General features: G+C 48.9%; 1 protein-coding gene across 1 annotated transcript; it reads left to right on the forward strand.

Moving 5' to 3' along the window:
• The first annotated feature begins 1,479 nt into the window (after positions 1-1,479).
• GRXCR2 (glutaredoxin and cysteine rich domain containing 2) lies at positions 1,480-7,675 on the forward strand. Its single transcript, XM_054389344.1, has 3 exons — positions 1,480-1,827; positions 5,258-5,473; positions 7,496-7,675. Exons 1-3 carry the CDS (start codon positions 1,480-1,482, stop codon positions 7,673-7,675), a joined length of 744 nt encoding a protein of 247 aa, XP_054245319.1.
• Positions 7,676-15,646: the final 7,971 nt, after the last annotated feature.

Here is a 15,646-nt window from a genome sequence, read left to right on the forward strand (position 1 = left end):
CCAAGGGAATTGAATCCCAGAAGAGGCTACAGCCCAGTGACTGGGCATGGCAAGAGAGAGACCCCCCTGACCCTCTCTGAGCCAAGGACTGCTTGAATCATAGCCACAGCATCTGGGAAGACACCAGACAGAGGAACAAGTCCTGAGTCCCTGGCTGATTTGCCATGGAATTCCATTTGTGGGAAACCCACAGATCACAGCCCCTGTATTTCCAATATGAATTGCTGTATTGGAAAGGTTAGATCTGTGCTTAAATCATTCAACTGTCTTTGTGTGGAGTGTAAAACCCACAACCGAATAATTGAACCTGTGAATACAGTTTGTACATAAGTTGTGGTGGTGTTTGAAGATACCACTGCCAGGAAATATTAATTATAAAATACATGAAATGTACATTTTTATTACATGGAGCCTCTTGGGCACATGTGAAGAGCTGCAGATGAGCAGAGGCTTGGGTTTCATGGCTCTCAGTAAGTGACTGTCTCTTAAAACTAAAAAAGCAAACCCCAGATGGTCAAAAGGACCTGAAAGGCAGCAAGAATTACAAATGGGGATTGGAAGCTCAAAAGAAAATCTTAATTAGATCTCCTTCAACCTGTAGAGGAAGACATTTGGATAAAAATGAAAAGGAGCTTTGTGCTGGCAGGGTTTCAACGTGAAATGGAAGAGGAATTATTCACATTTGTTGTTTGTGAAGCAGGATTACTTTTCTGTGAACTTGTCCTTTTAACTTCTCACCTTGTCAGATAATTGAAGAGCTGCTGGGATGGTGTAGTTGAGCTAACTCTTGTCACTGCAGAGAGGAGAAACATGTATGTGGTTTCAGAACATGGGCAGAGTTTTTCCTATGTAATTCTACTCTCCCCAAATTAAGTCCTTTCCTTTCCTCTTGTGCTGAGCCAGCCAGTCCACACATCCCCTTGTCCCCCTCTCCTCCAGCCAGTCCACACATCCCCTTGTCCCCCTCTCCTCCAGCCAGTCCACACATCCCCTTGTCCCCCTCTCCTCCAGCCAGTCCACACATCCCCTTGTCCCCCTCTCCTCCAGCCAGTCCACACATCCCCTTGTCCCCCTCTCCTCCAGCCAGTCCACACATCCCCTTGTCCCCCTCTCCTCCAGCCAGTCCACACATCCCCTTGTCCCCCTCTCCTCCAGCCAGTCCACACATCCCCTTGTCCCCCTCTCCTCCAGCCTGTCCACACATCCCCTTGTCCCCCTCTCCTCCAGCCTGTCCACACATCCCCTTGTCCCCCTCTCCTCCAGCTTGTCCCCCTGCCTCGAGTTTCACAAGCAGGACCTTTTCTTTGTGAAGACTTATCAATATTTAACACGGTGGTGTCACAGTTGCTGTAAGATGAGAGGAACTACTTAGACACCTTGAATTATGCATTGTGTGGCTGGGGGAGGCTGGGGAGAGTTCTTTTGGACGCAGGAGCTCTTGGAGCTGATCTCCAGGACTTGCAGCTTGAAATCCTAATAATGGATGAGCATCAGAAGAAACTCAATCAGCGGCAGGAGGGGCGGCCCCGCAAAGTGAGATTCAAAATCTCCTCCTCCTACAGTGGCCGGGTGCTGAAGCAGGTCTTCGAGGACGGGCAGGAGCTGGAGCCCCCGGCCAAGGAACGCACTCGGCGCTTCCTCCGCCACAGCTTCGAGCCAGGGGAGCGTGTCTGCGGGGCTGGGGAGATGGCAGAGAGCAGCAGGTTCTACCCACCAGCCAAGATGACTGCCCAGCGCATCAGCATCTTCAAGGAGGATAAGAAGTACAGCCTGGCCAGCAGCTCCCCTCTCCTCGGTGACTGCCAGGCAGGGGGCAGTCACTGCAGGGTGAGTAACCTCCAGCCTGGGGCTCTCAAACCAGCTGGAAGCCAACTTCAGGCCAAAGAATTTTTGTACTAGTGTAGTAACAGGAGTCTCACAGTGGAGATCAAGCCCAGTTTTGTCAGCCCAGGATTTTAAGAGGGTGGTTGTAACTCTTCAGCCTGCATCCCACCAGTTCTGTGCTCTGACTCTGGCAGGTCCTGCAGCAGTGTGGTCAGCAAGTGGAGAGCACCTGCTTGCTGAGCTTCCTCTTCTTCATGGCTGTTTAGTCCTGAGAAGAGAAGGCTGAGAGGGGATCTTATTAATGTCTATAAATATCTGAGGGGTGGGTGTCAAGAAGAAGGTGCTAGACTCTTTTTGTTAGTGCCCAGTTGTAGGATGAGGGGCAGAGGACACATGAGAAATTTCTTTACTGTGAGGGTGCTGGAGCCCTGGAGCAGGCTGCCCAGAGAGGCTGTGGAGCCTCCTTCTCTGGGGAGACTCCAAACCCACCTGGATGCACTCCTGTGTGACCTGCCCTAGGTGATCCTGCTTTGCCAGAGGCACTGGACTGGATGCTCTTCAAGGATCCTTTCCATCCATTCTAAGATGATTCTCACTAGTTCATTTGCATCTGCAGATCTTGTAGACTAAGATAGTCTTGTAGACAAGGCTTCCTATCTACATCATTATCTACACACATTATATATATCATCTATATTATGACTATAGATAATCCTATCCCATCTAAAGCAGCCTAATGGAGGGTGGATATTTTGTTAGTTCTAGCTAAACACTAAAGTTGCATGACTTCAGCTAGCAGAAAGGTTTGTGCCACCAGCAGTGTACCAGTGAGCCTTGGAGTGGGGCATCCTCATCCTCTGGCAGGTCAGAATCCCTCTGTGGCCACACTCAGCTTGGTTTGTTAATATACAATCAATGTCATTGATAGAAATGTCTCTTTAATGCCAATAAAAAGCCAGTGCATGTGTGATAGCTGATAAATTGATCAACTCAAGTTCTGCTTATTTCTTACCCTGCTGTGTCGGTGTGAGCTGAAATTCCCCCCCCACCGACAATAACCAGGCTAGCCCAGTCTGGAAGCAAATGAAAAGCTGTATTTACAAGCAAAGTCTAAAATCTACAATGAAATGCAATGAATATGTACAAATATACAAAATTCACAACATTCACAAATATATACAATCAACAGGAAAGAGCACAATCGATCTCCCTTTGCTTCCCCCCAAGGGGACCCTCCCAAAGGGGCCTCCCTCTCCCAGGAGGTTCCCCTCCCAGACCCCCCTGGACAGAGAAGCAGAGTTAGTTAAGCAGAAAGTTGTTAACTTAGCTGCCAAGGTCAGTGTGTTATCTTCAGCCAGAAGAGAAGAAGAAACAGCAGCCAGACAGCCCAGCAACTGCCCCCACTGCAGAACGCAGAATGTGCAGAATGCCTACTTTGTTTTGGGTAATAGTTATTAAACATTTCTATCTATCCAATGGAAGTGTTTAGAACAATCGTTATTTTGCTTTCTTACACCCAATAGTGACTTATTTACATTCTTTCACTTTCTCTGTTCTGAACTTTGCAAGGAAAAATTAAAAAGACAGTTTCAAACCACCACACCTGCCAGATTAGATTTATGTCTCTTTTACTGCAGGTAAGTTTTATCAACCAACTGAACAGCTCATAACAGTGATGACACCAGGGCTCTGTTGATAACACTGATACCCAAGCTCTAAGTGGAGTATTCTAAGACTCCATGATCCTATGTGACATGATAGAGCCAGCAGACTTGTGAAACTCAAGATGAGTCTGCTCAAAGATGATAGAAAGGAAGACGGTGTGAGGCCAGCTGCTTTGCTGACTTGATTCTGAGGCCTTCCCTGGGATACAGCTCCTTCCAGCCCAGTTAAGACTGGATGATAAGCAGTTTGTGTTAGTTGCCTCTTGTCCAGCCCCTACCTCAGTCCCACAGCTCTGCTTGGTGGTGGTGTCCCAGCTTCTGGCAGAAAGGTCAAGAGCAGAGAGTATCTCCAGGGAGATGTGAGGTCACTCAACTACACCAACCATTGCCATGTCAAGTTGTGATGTCATCCATTGTGGCCTTTGGTAGATAAGGAAGGTCCCTCTGGTGCTCAGAGAGGCTGAAGTTCTTTGAAATATAAAATGCTCTTTATGGCCTTGATTTGAGTGCATTGAAATCTATGAATTCTTGGTGCCAATCAAAGCTGTGCAGGATGCTGACAGTCGAGCTCTACATCTCTGGACATCCATTGCAACTGAAAACATCAAACCATGCTGAACCTCTGCTGCAGACAGCACTGATGGGATTTTGTCCACACTGTTAATTTGTTCTGTGCTCTTGGGTAAGACTCATCTGTTCCCTGCTTCCCCCCAACCATAAATATCTTGAGTAATTACCTGTCCAGTACCAGCACTGTGCTGTATCAACTCACATTTAGTGTTTGGAGACACCACAACCCTGCCACAAACATGAGACTTTTAAAGCCTTCTGCAGAGAGTAAGGACCTGTTCTCCCCTGCCTTCCCCTCTGTGAGTCTCCCCATGGAAAATCAGGTGCCCAATTCCCAGGAGAGCCATCAGCCACCTCCCCTCAGTTGCTGTAGCTCTGGCAGGGTATTTCCCTAGGAGAAAGTCTCCTCTTGCATCACTTCTTGACACAGATACTTAAAGGGAGTGAATTATGCAGAGTGTGTAAGACAATAGGTTGTGGTGACTGCCATGTGATACCTGCTGCCAAGGGAAAGAGGGACCAGGGGAGCAAAATGCTGTTCTCAGAGATGTTTGACCATGTTAAACTTGGCTTTAAAGTTGTTAGAAAGGAACACAAATGCAGGTGTGCCCAGAGATGGTTACATGGGCTGGCTCCTCAGTGCTAGGGACAGTTTAGATTAGAGCATGAGGAGTCTTTATCATCTGAGCCTTTTGGCAGCATCAATAAATTGCAAGGGACGGTCTTCTTGAAAAAACCCAGCACAGGCTGCACAGGTCACCAGCATGGGGAACTGATGGACAAAGCCATGAAAATCCCTCTCTAACTTCCCATCTTCCAACTACTCAACCTTCAAAGAACTGTAGGTGAGTCCCTACAGCAGAGGGTGCTTTTCCACATATGCCAGCACCACTGCTCTTAGAATTATGCCTTTTCTTGCACATGGGTGGGAGTGAGAATTTACACCCCAGAAAGCTTTCCCTATGCAGGCCATGACAATGAGGTTCCTAAGCTTTGACTCAAAGTCTTGGTCTGATCTCATGGTAGGGCTGTTTCTCCATCCCATTCTGCTCAGTGCTCTGGGTAGTGGTGGTGAGATGGCTTGAGCTGCAGATGAGCAGATGACCAGGTAGAAGAGATGTTCTTCTGGAAGCCTAGGGATGATCAGTGTTTGTAGAGTGTATTTATAGAGGCAAGGAACTGATGAGATCCTTCTGCAGCTTTCCCCAATTCTAGATTTTGGCAAGATCATCATCTACACCAACAACCTGAAAATCATCCGTGCACCAATGGACCAGAAAGAGCTCATGAGGAGAGTCATCCAGACTGAGGGAGTGAGTGACTGGGCCTTTGTGTACCGGGAAAAGAAAGAGAGGCTTGGTGGTGGGCATAAAAAAGAGGTGGAAATGAAGGCTGCCTGCAACCAATATGTGCAGGTAAGAGAAAATGGAAACTACTTTTTTTTTCCCCCCACTGAAGCTTTTGAATCTCACAGTCCTGGTCAGACCTCTGAATGTTCCCACCTAGTCCTCATCCATGTCTGTGTCTGACACTTAACTAAACTCGGCTTAAAAGCATCACTTTGTTACACTTTCCTCTAGGGAGAAAGTCTCTCAAGGCTGCTCTGCAGTTGGCGCTCTGGGGACAGCTCTCCTCCTTCCAGATGCTCATGTCTCCTACTTCATTCCTCCCCTGGAGATCAGTGATGTTTCTGTATCTTGGCTTTGGTCCACCTGTTGTCTCCATGTCGCAGGGGAGTAGGAGTAGCTTAGGTTTCTCCAGCCTGAAGAGGCTAAACACAGCTGCTCTGTGGCTGAGACTGCCCCAGGCTCCAGTCTCAATATCAGCTGGAATGAGGCTGTGCCTTCCACTTGTTTTCTCAGGGGTTAGTCTTTGTTGGTCAGAATCCCAATTACTCTGACCATAATTTGATTCCACAGACAGAGCCTTGTGTGCAGGGTAAACACAAAGCATGACAGTTTTGCAGCTCTGAGACCGACCCATGTTGAGTGCAGGTCCTTCTGCAGCAACAGCTTGATGGCTGCCTTGCACAAGGACCTGAAAACAGCCCTAAGAAATAGAGGAGGGATTTTGGCCTTTAGCAGTTTTGAACTAAACTTCATTTTCATAAAGACAGCTTTAAGACAGAAGCCAAGATTCATCCCAACTCCAGCAGACACCTACCTGAGTCACCAAAAACTTAGTCTTGGCCTTTGAGGAGACAGATGTGGAAAAGGACCTCTGTCAGGTAACTGAGTGCCTTCCTCTGGCCACCTTCACTGGAGGAGCAACCTTTGGAGAACAGCTCCTGCAAGGCATTGCTCCAGTGACATTTGTTAATCCTGGAAGAACTCAGCAAAGTTCTGTTCTCCTTGATGCTTGGGAACTAAAAGTAAACCATGAAGGTCTTAAACCAATGACATTTGTGGAATGATTTTGGACTTTTCTGTCCAGTTGGGAACACTCATCTAAAGGTGAACGACCTCAGGACAGTTATTCTTCTGAGATGTCAGTTAATTTGCACCATCAAATTCATCAGCAGGCACCAACATGGAGCACATCTGGCACCAGCTCCCCACGTCTCAGTTAACCCCTCTTCCATGGTGCCATGTAAAGCACTGATCACTGTGTGGGAATGATGCAGTGCTCAACCTGACACCTACGCTGTGCTCTGTGCTTCCAGGTGGACATATGGAATCATTTCTGGGCTCTGTGGAAGCACTGAATTTTAAGATGGGATTTGAAAGAGGCTGTCTGGCACCCTGGAAGGGAGTTGCAGGCACAAGGGGACAGCTTGAAAGAAGCTGTTTGTGTTGGTGATGAGGGATGAGAGGAGGAGAGTGAGGAGAAATGCTTGAAGAAATGAAGCGTGGCTCCCAACGGGCTTCAGAGCTGAGAAGATGGATGGGTGGAGCTGTGCAGACCCTTGCAGGAGGAGAAAAGCTGAAAGTGGTGTGTTACAAGCTCAGTCACATTAACCTCTTGAAGCTGGAGGAGGGTAGATTCAGACTGGATATTAGGAAGGCATCTTTCCAGTGAGGGTGGGGAGATGCCAGAGCAAGTTGCCCAGGGAGGTTGTGGATGCTCCCTCCCTGGAGGTTCAAGGTCAGGTTGGATGAGGCCTTGAGCCATGTGCTCTAGTGGAAGGTGTTCCTGCCCATGGCATGAGATTGGAAGTGGTTGATCTTTGAGGTCTCTTCCAACCCAAACCTCTCTATGAATTTATGAAATTCTTATTTTGTAGAAGGATCCACAAATTGTCCCCAAATACAGAGGAGCTTTGTTTCTTAATTATCTTTCTGTAGAGAATGGGATATTGGCAGAGGGGCATATCAGGGCCAAAGGGACATGTCAGGAGCAATAACTAGTCAAAAGACCTGAATTTCCCACTTTCAGGTGTGTTCCTGCCTTTGGTGTCTGATACCCACTAACAGGTCTGCTTTCATGATCTCTTTCAGGCCATAGCTGCTGGAGGTGACTGCTCCCAGTGTCAGGGGTCAGGCTGTGCCCCGTGCTCGCTGTGCCATGGCAGCAAGTTTTCAATGCTGGCAAACAGGTTCAGAGAGTCCTACAGGGCTCTGAGGTGTCCAGCTTGCAATGAAAGTGGGCTGCAGCCCTGCCAGATCTGTGCTGCCTGACCAGCTGCCTGTTGCAGGCTACAGGCATCATCGGGATGTCTTGTTGAAAACGTGGAGTTATTCAACTTTTGAGCAGCCTGGACGTCAGGACAAGTGTTTAAAAGAGGGGAAAGGCACCCAGATGTGAACACTGCAGCTGTCCCCTTGTCTGCTGCATGCACCAGTCTCCCTTTGGATCACCCAGACCCAGCTAGCTGCAGAGATCTCCTGTCACCAGAGACCTCCTGGGGAAGTATCAGCATTCAGAAGTGAAGGACCTGCAACGAAAGTCTCAGCTGGAATCTGCTGGCGCTGTCCCTCAGTCAGCACCTCGGTGCCTGGCACAGCCAGGTCCTGCCACACTGGGCACTTGAGTAACATCACTAAAAGCAGCAAAAATTGGTGCTGTTGGGTCACATTGGTAACCTGTGGGTGTAAAGTCTGTCTGTACGACAGGTGCCTCCCCTAGGTCTGAACTTGCTGATGATTTTTAACTGACTCTGTCTTCTGCAGTTAACTCTGTGCTGGCCCTGCAGTGTCACAGGCATCTCCTGGAGACTACACAGACTCTGGCACCTGCTCTTGTGGACACAGTCACCCCTTTGGGGTCTGATTTAGGAGAAGAAATTGAAAACCTTTCCCAAACCTGGAGCTATAAAAATGCACAACAATTCATTATTACAAACAGAAGTTATTAAGTTTTCAGCCTACTTATGAGGAAGTGCTGAACTAAAATTCCCCTGTCCCACACTCAGCACTTTTCAGAATCAGGCTGGTGCTGAGCAGAACTTTTGTTGCCTAATATTAATCCCATGTTGTAATCTGCAGGAGGTAAACTCTAATTAGCTGAGGTGAAGCAACAATGTGGGATCTTTGCAGGCTGCCTCTGGTGGCACAGAATGTGGAGGGGCTTCCAGAGGTGGAGGCAGATGGCAAATTTTATGTTTTTTTTCCCCCAAAGCATTAACTTATTGCATTTAATATTCACGAGTCTTCATCTGCATGTTGCCTCTGAGACTGAGGGAAGAGGCTGCTCAGGAGTGCCTCATGCTGAGGCTGCAAGCCTGGACTGAGTAATTTATGGCTGAGTTTCTGTTTCCCTGTGATAGGTTGTGAGATTTCTCTGCACTGCTTAAATGGTTAGAGATGTCTCCTATTGAAGCATTCAGTGGGTACTGCATTCAGGTTGGTTTTGGTGTTGCTCTTTTTTAAACACGAGCAACAACAAAAAAAACCCCAAAAAAACCCCAAAGCCCAAGCACAAAAATCTCTAGGAGATACTTTATTGGCTTCATTTATCCACTCAGGATCTGTGATACAAACAAACAAAGTAAGTCCTTGGAGTATTCACTGGGTGGGAGATGAGCCCTCACAAATCAGAACTTGTGGTCAGGTGGATTTCTTCCCCCCTCCCCCTGCCCTGGTAGTTTCTTGTTTATGATAAAACTAGAGGCAAAGATGCATTTATAAAATCAATATTTATTGGGTTTGGGTAATTATCATGGTTCTCAGCCACTCTTGCTGCTGCTGGCTGTGCCAGCTGTTTCTGTTCCTCCCACAGTGGCACAGTGAGGGGCTGTGTTCTCTCAGTCTGGAGCTCAGAGGTCTGGGTACTGTGGGGCTTGTCCACACACCAGCGTTAGGGGTGGCTTCTGAGGGCCATGCTCAGGGCAAGGATGGTTGGGTTTGCTCCCCCCTTTAGATGCACTCACTGTGTTCTTGGCAATGCACTGGCTTGATTAACCCAATAAACACTGGCTTGTTTCACATGGAAAAGAGGTTTGGGCTTTCCTAAAGCTGAGGCTGCTGTTGGGGCAAGGGTTACTCTTAACCACGTTACTGCTCTTATTCAGTGTCAGCCAAAGGCTCCTGCTCCATCCTTTCTGAGCCCAGCCTGCACAGCCAGGCATGGCCTGAGGTGTAACCTGGCCAGAGCAGCCAGCACTGACCTTGCAGACTGGTGTGGGGGTGGAAGGGACATCTAAAGTTAGTTCAACCCCCCTTGCAGTCATCAGGGACATCTGCAACTAGAGCAGGTTGCTCAGAGCCCCACACAACATGATCTGGAATGGTTCCAGAGATGGGGCACCTTCCACCTCTCAGGGAAACCTAGGTCAGGGTCCCACCACCCTCAGTGGAAAAAATATCTTAGAATCATAGAATTGTTTTGGTCAGAAAAGCTCTCTAGGACCATTGAGTCCAACCATTGACTAAACACCACCATGGCCATTAAACCATGTCCCCAGGTGCCATTAGCCACCATTTCTTGAACACCTCCAGGGGTGGTGACTTCACCACCTCCATGGGTTCCTGGAGGTGTTCAAGAAATGTGTGGCCATGGCACCTGGGGACATGGTTTAATGGCCATGGTGGTGTTGGCTTGATGGTTGGACTCAATGATCTTAGAAGGTTTTGCCAACCCAAACAATTCTATGGCTCTTCTTGTCCAGAAACAGCCTCATTGCTGCTTGCAGAGTGTGATGTGATTGAAACACGTGAGAGGGATTCTGATGTAGTGAACAAAGCCATCAAATCCTGTTTCTGCCACAGGCTCTGGTCCCTCAGGGGCTATGTGCAGGTCAGTGAGCCATGATGGGCTGTGCAGGGGCACCACACAAGGGTGTGCCCTCCAGGGGCTCTGCCATGGAGGCTCAGATCAGCTTGAAGGAAAGGTCAAGTCAGTAGAAATGAATTCTGGTTTTCTGTCCTTGCAGGGTCCTGACCTCTGCGCTACTGCTGGGTGCAGCACAGCTTTTGGTGTTATAGTGCAACAATCATCAAACTTCTCAGTAGACATTAAAATGGAAATGGTTTGCAGTGGCAGAGGCTGTGCTAATTTCAGGTGGCAGTGTTTCTGTTTCATCTTCTCCCAGCAAAACAGCATCCTGCTGCATTTTCCTTCTGAGCCCTGCTGTCTTTCAGACCCAAGCTTCAAGGTCTGCATCAAAACTGTGCTTTTTTGTTGGTGTTTTCCTCTGAAAGAGGGATGAATTCTAATCTTCATTGCAAGCTGATGTGGTGCTTTTGTCCTCTGTCTGTGGCTGGGTTTTGTGAGCACCAAGGTGGAGGGTAGAGCAGCCTCTGATGTGCTTGTCTTTAAACATTAGGAACAGAAGTGAGCATCTGTATGGTGCAGAGGTTTTCCTTGCACAACCCCTCTGGGTTCCTGAAGGTTCTCAGCAGGACAACATGTTTAAACAAATGTTAACTTTAGGCTACATTCAGCCTTGGTGCAACTAATTCCAAACACCAGCAAGATTTTTTTTTTGTTGTTGTTGTTGTTTTCAGCCAGCTGCCAGTTCTCCTGGTATTGGGGGTCTGGCTCTGGCAAAAACAGGATCAGAAAGAACTCAAAGCGTCTCAGTTTGTGGGGGACACACCCAGGCAGCTGATGCAGAGAGAACTGGGCTGAACATGGGGCTGTGTCCCATGGCAGAGCCTGCCCAGTGTGCTCCTGTGGTGTCCAGCCTGGCTCCCTCCCTCTGCTGCCAGGTGCTGGGAGGCAGAGAAAGTCTTGTGCTGAATAACCTGGTATTAAAAACTGTCAGATCCCCAAAACCTGGCTTGGTTTTATGAGTTAGGGTAGGAGTGGATGATGATGTGTTGCACTTCTACCAAGAAATAACAAGTTTTTCCTGTTTGCTGAAAGCCTGGTAAGGATGGCATTGTGCTTGCTGAAGTCATCAGGCTACTGCACCTGGTCTCTGTGGGGTCAGCCTCGCATGCCCAGTGTCCATCTCATGAGGAAATGACTGATGAGATGTGAATTTCTGAAAGGTGTGGTGGCATGGGTTTGTTTTCATTGACTGCCTGGTTGGGGGTTTTTTTGTTGTTGTTTCCCCCCTCCCTGGTTTGGTACATAATGAGCTCTGTAGTGTCATGCTCTGTACTGAGACCCAAACTGTCATGTGTCTGAAGTTCTTTTTATGAAGGAAAAACACCACAAAATATCTTCACAAGCTAAAGTGCCAGGACTTTGAACAGCAAATGCAGGCAAAGATGCTTTGTCTGGAGTCTCTTAGCTTCTCCTCTCTGTTAGGCATCTCCAGAGATTCTTTTTTTTTTTTTTTTTTTTTTTTTTTACATAAATGGGGTTGTGGGGGAGGAAATCAAAAAAGGGCAGAAAAGCAAACCTATTTTCCTCTCTGGCTGCTGCAGAAGTCCTGAGCTCTGTCTGAGGCAGGCTTGGGCAGGCCAGTTTGCTAACTGCAGTTTAGACTGCCACACTATGGCTAAGCTGGGATGTGCTCTGAAGGGCTGCTTTGGAAACTCTGAGCAGGCTTGGAAAAGGCAGAGCCACCTTCTGCTGATTTTCTGGAGTGCTTGGCAATTCGAAGTGAGAGGAGAAGCAGAGTTGGTGCTGTTCATTGTGAGAAGTTTGCAGCAGAGTGGAAATGCAAATGGGAATTGTCTTCTGTCGTGCGCCTCCATCTGTTGGGAGAAGGGCAGTTGGAGGTGAGCCGGGAGGCTAATTATGACAGCCAGCAGCAGGGAGCAGAAAGGTTAAAATAATCCTCATTTGTATGTGGCAGCAAAGTGCATCACAGGCTTTTAACCAGGAGCTTGATATGATTGAAACAATAATTGCCATAGTTACTCAGAAAAGCCACAGTTAAAGCTGACTTGAGGGCTCCTGCTCCTCTCCTTTCCGCTGCCACTCTGCAAGCTGAACCTTGGAATGTTGTTATGTTGCAAAATAGGGTGGGAAGGCACAACCAGACATGCTCTCAGAGGAGACCAAAGCCAAAGCAGTCGGGGTTCTTCAAGGGCATGTTTGTGCCAAGGCACCTCCTGGCTCACATCAATCCCACGCCTTGCCTTGACTGGAGCTGCTACCTCAGGTGTTGGGGTGCAGAGAGTCATAGAATGGGTTGGGTTGGAAGGGACCTTAAAGATCATCTAGTTCCAATCCCTTACCATAGGCAGAGACACTTCCTACTAGACCAGGTTGCTCAAGACCCTGTCCAACCTGGCTTGGAACACTTCCAGGCTTAGATCCTCCACAAAGTCTCTGGGCAACTCACAACTCTGGTGCCTCACAACACCTCTTCCTGACGGCCAGTCCAAATCCAGCTTGTTTCATTTTGAAGCCATCAAAATGTCATCTCAAGCCTTTGTAAAATGTCCCTCCCCAGCTCTCTTTTATCTCCTTCAAATACTGGGAAGGCCATTATAAGGTCTCCCAGGAGCCTTTTCTTCTCCAGGCTGAACAACCCCAGCCTTCTCAGCCTGTCACAGGATCACAGGATGTTAAGGGTTGGAAGGGACCTCTGGAGATCGAGTCCAGAGCGGGACCAGAGCAGAGGAGTTCCAGCCCTTGGACCGTCTTTGTGGCTTCCTCTGGACATGTCTGGATATGTTCTTGTGTGTCAGTTCAGAGATGTGCTGAGAAGTATTCAGCCTTTGCAGTGTGTTTCTGGAGCAAATGTTCCCTCTGTGGGCAGTGTGGGAGGATAGGTGCTGGTAGAGCATCATCTGGAGGGATGTGTTGGGTGGGTGGTGGTCTGCAAGGGTCAAGGTCACCTTTTGCATTGCTGTGAGGTGGACAAGGAAAGATCCTACTGGAAGTGGGGACATTACTTTCTGTCTCATCTGTCTGAAGAAGAGGAGGCTGAGGGGAGATGATCTGGCTCTCTATAGCTCCCTGAAAGGAGCTTGGAGCCTGGTGGGGCTTGGTCTCTTCTCCTTATTATCAGGTGATAGAAGGAGAGGAAATGGCCTGAAATCATGCTGGGGAGGTTTATGTTGGAGATAAGGAACAATTTCTTTGCTGCAAGAGTGATCAGACGTTGGAACAGACTGCCCAGGGAGGTGGTGGAGTCATCACCCCTGGAGGTGTTCAAGAAACCTGTGGACATGTCACCTGGGTCATGGTTTAATGGTCGTGGTAGTGCTGGGTTGATGGTTGGACTCAATGATTTTAGAGGGTCTTTCCAGCCAAGACAGTTTTGTGCTTCTATGATTTTATGATGTGCCTGGCTGGTGTGGTTGGAGCCAGGCAGAGCTGTGGTGTCTCTGAGGCTGCAGGAAAACCAGGCTGGTTTAGGCAGTGTCCAGGGAAGCTCTGCCCCATGCCCAGGAGCCCAGCCTGCAGAAGCAGAGCAGTTTGTGCTGGGTGGTGGCCTTTAGGTGACTTCAGGTGTTATTTAAAGTGAGCCCTCAATGATAAATCAAAGGTGGAGTGTGACCAATTGATTTGTACCTGGCAGCAGTGTGTCTGGGGGGTGGTGTGTGTATTGATCCTGAGCACAGCCAGCGAGCTGGGCAGGGGATTTGGGCTGCTTCTCTTATTTACTTCTAGTCTCAGCAGCCACCTGTCCAAACCAGCAGCAAAGTGGAGGAGTCTGAAGAGGTTTAGCTGATTTTTGTGGTGTCACTGCCTCACTCCCTTGCAGTCAAATAAAGAAAGAATCAGAATATTTTTGAATTTAAATATTATTACTTTGTGCAAGTCTTTGAAGCTGTCATTTTGATTTCTCTGGGCTCCATTTGATCTTGCATGTGAAACCAGCCCTTCAGTGCCTGGAAATGTTTCCTTTTTACACAAATCACTCCCTGTAACCTGCAGTGGTTTCTCTCTGTTGTTAAACACATTGCTGCTTCTCCAGACCTTCCATCCCCTCAAAGAACTCCTCAGAAACAGTGCTTAGGAGCTGCTGCTTTTGGTAACTGATGGCACAGGTCCCAGTTAGGAAAGGCAGGCAGGGGTCTCCATTCCCTGGGCTCAATGTAGTGATCAATGCAATCAATTCTGCTTGTTGTTGTTTGGGGAAAACAATCAATACCTCTGCAGGCTTGAATGAGAGAGCACAGGAACTCTTGGGCTAATTTTAATTGTCAGGTTTTTGCAAGCAGAGAGTGGAGGCATGAAATGAGGGATTAACCCTCTCACTGCTCGAGCCTCCCTCTGCTGGGGTGCTGAGGGGTTTCTGGGTAGAGGTCTTGGTGCCTCCAAACTGCTGTCTGCTGGTGACACACTGGCAGTTCTGCATTTGTCAAGCACGGAATCATGGAATGCTAGGGGTTGGAAGGGAATTCCAGAGATCATCAAGCCTAACCCCCCTGCCAAAGCAGGATCACCTAGGGCAGGTCACACAGGAATGCATCCAGATGGGTCTTGAAAGTCTCCAGAGAAGGAGACTCCACAACCTCAGGCATCACAGCATCTTCAGGAATCACTCATGACCAGCAGCCAGGGTAGCAAAACCTCATTCCAAAACTCTGGAGAGCTGAGAGGCTTTGTTGCTGTCTCTGATTTGTCTGGGGTCCTCTTAGTGTGACAGAGGAGAATGTCTTTAAAACAAGTCAACCTGGAAAGAACTTTCCTGCAGGAACTCCCTGGGACTGCTTGTTTTGAAAGAAAAGCAGGGGACATGTCACCTGGGGAACTGCTGCTTTGCCATGAGAGCACAGTTTTGGAGTGGCAGCAGCTGGGATGGTGCTTCTCCAGGTGTAGTCTGGTATGTGGGAAGCTCCTTGCCACAGCCCGGGAGGGGGTGACAACAGATGAGCCCTAAGCAGGCTGAGGGGTGGGATTTGCTCCTGCTGCAGGGAAGTGGCCAGGCTTTGGGGGTCCCCTCTGCTTCTGCATTTCTAGAGTGATGAGGGGTTCATGTCTGTCCCCTCCTTCAGCAGGTTGGCACAGAGCAGGTCAGGGGCTGTGCTGGGGAGCATTGCCTGTGCTCTGCCTCAGCTGGGGGACAGGCAGAGCTTCCCGGGGCTGTGCCCCACCTGCTGCCCTCTCTGGCTTTACCCAGCCCGGCTGTGCCCACCCGTGCTGGTGCCCTGCGCTGGCAGGCAGCACCACGAGGTGGCATTCCCTCCTTGCCAGGAGCTGCCCGTGGTGTGGGATGGGCTCTGGGAGTTGGGGATGCTTCCTGTGCCCCCAGCTCCACGGGCAGGGCTCACTGCCTACCGGTCCTGCTGCCCTGGCACCCCAGCTGCTTCCCATCTTCTCAGCAGGCAACCCTGCTCTCTGCCCTCAGCCCCAGC

This window comes from Indicator indicator, chromosome 18, assembly GCF_027791375.1.
Source record: "Indicator indicator isolate 239-I01 chromosome 18, UM_Iind_1.1, whole genome shotgun sequence".
NCBI lineage: Eukaryota > Metazoa > Chordata > Aves > Piciformes > Indicatoridae > Indicator > Indicator indicator.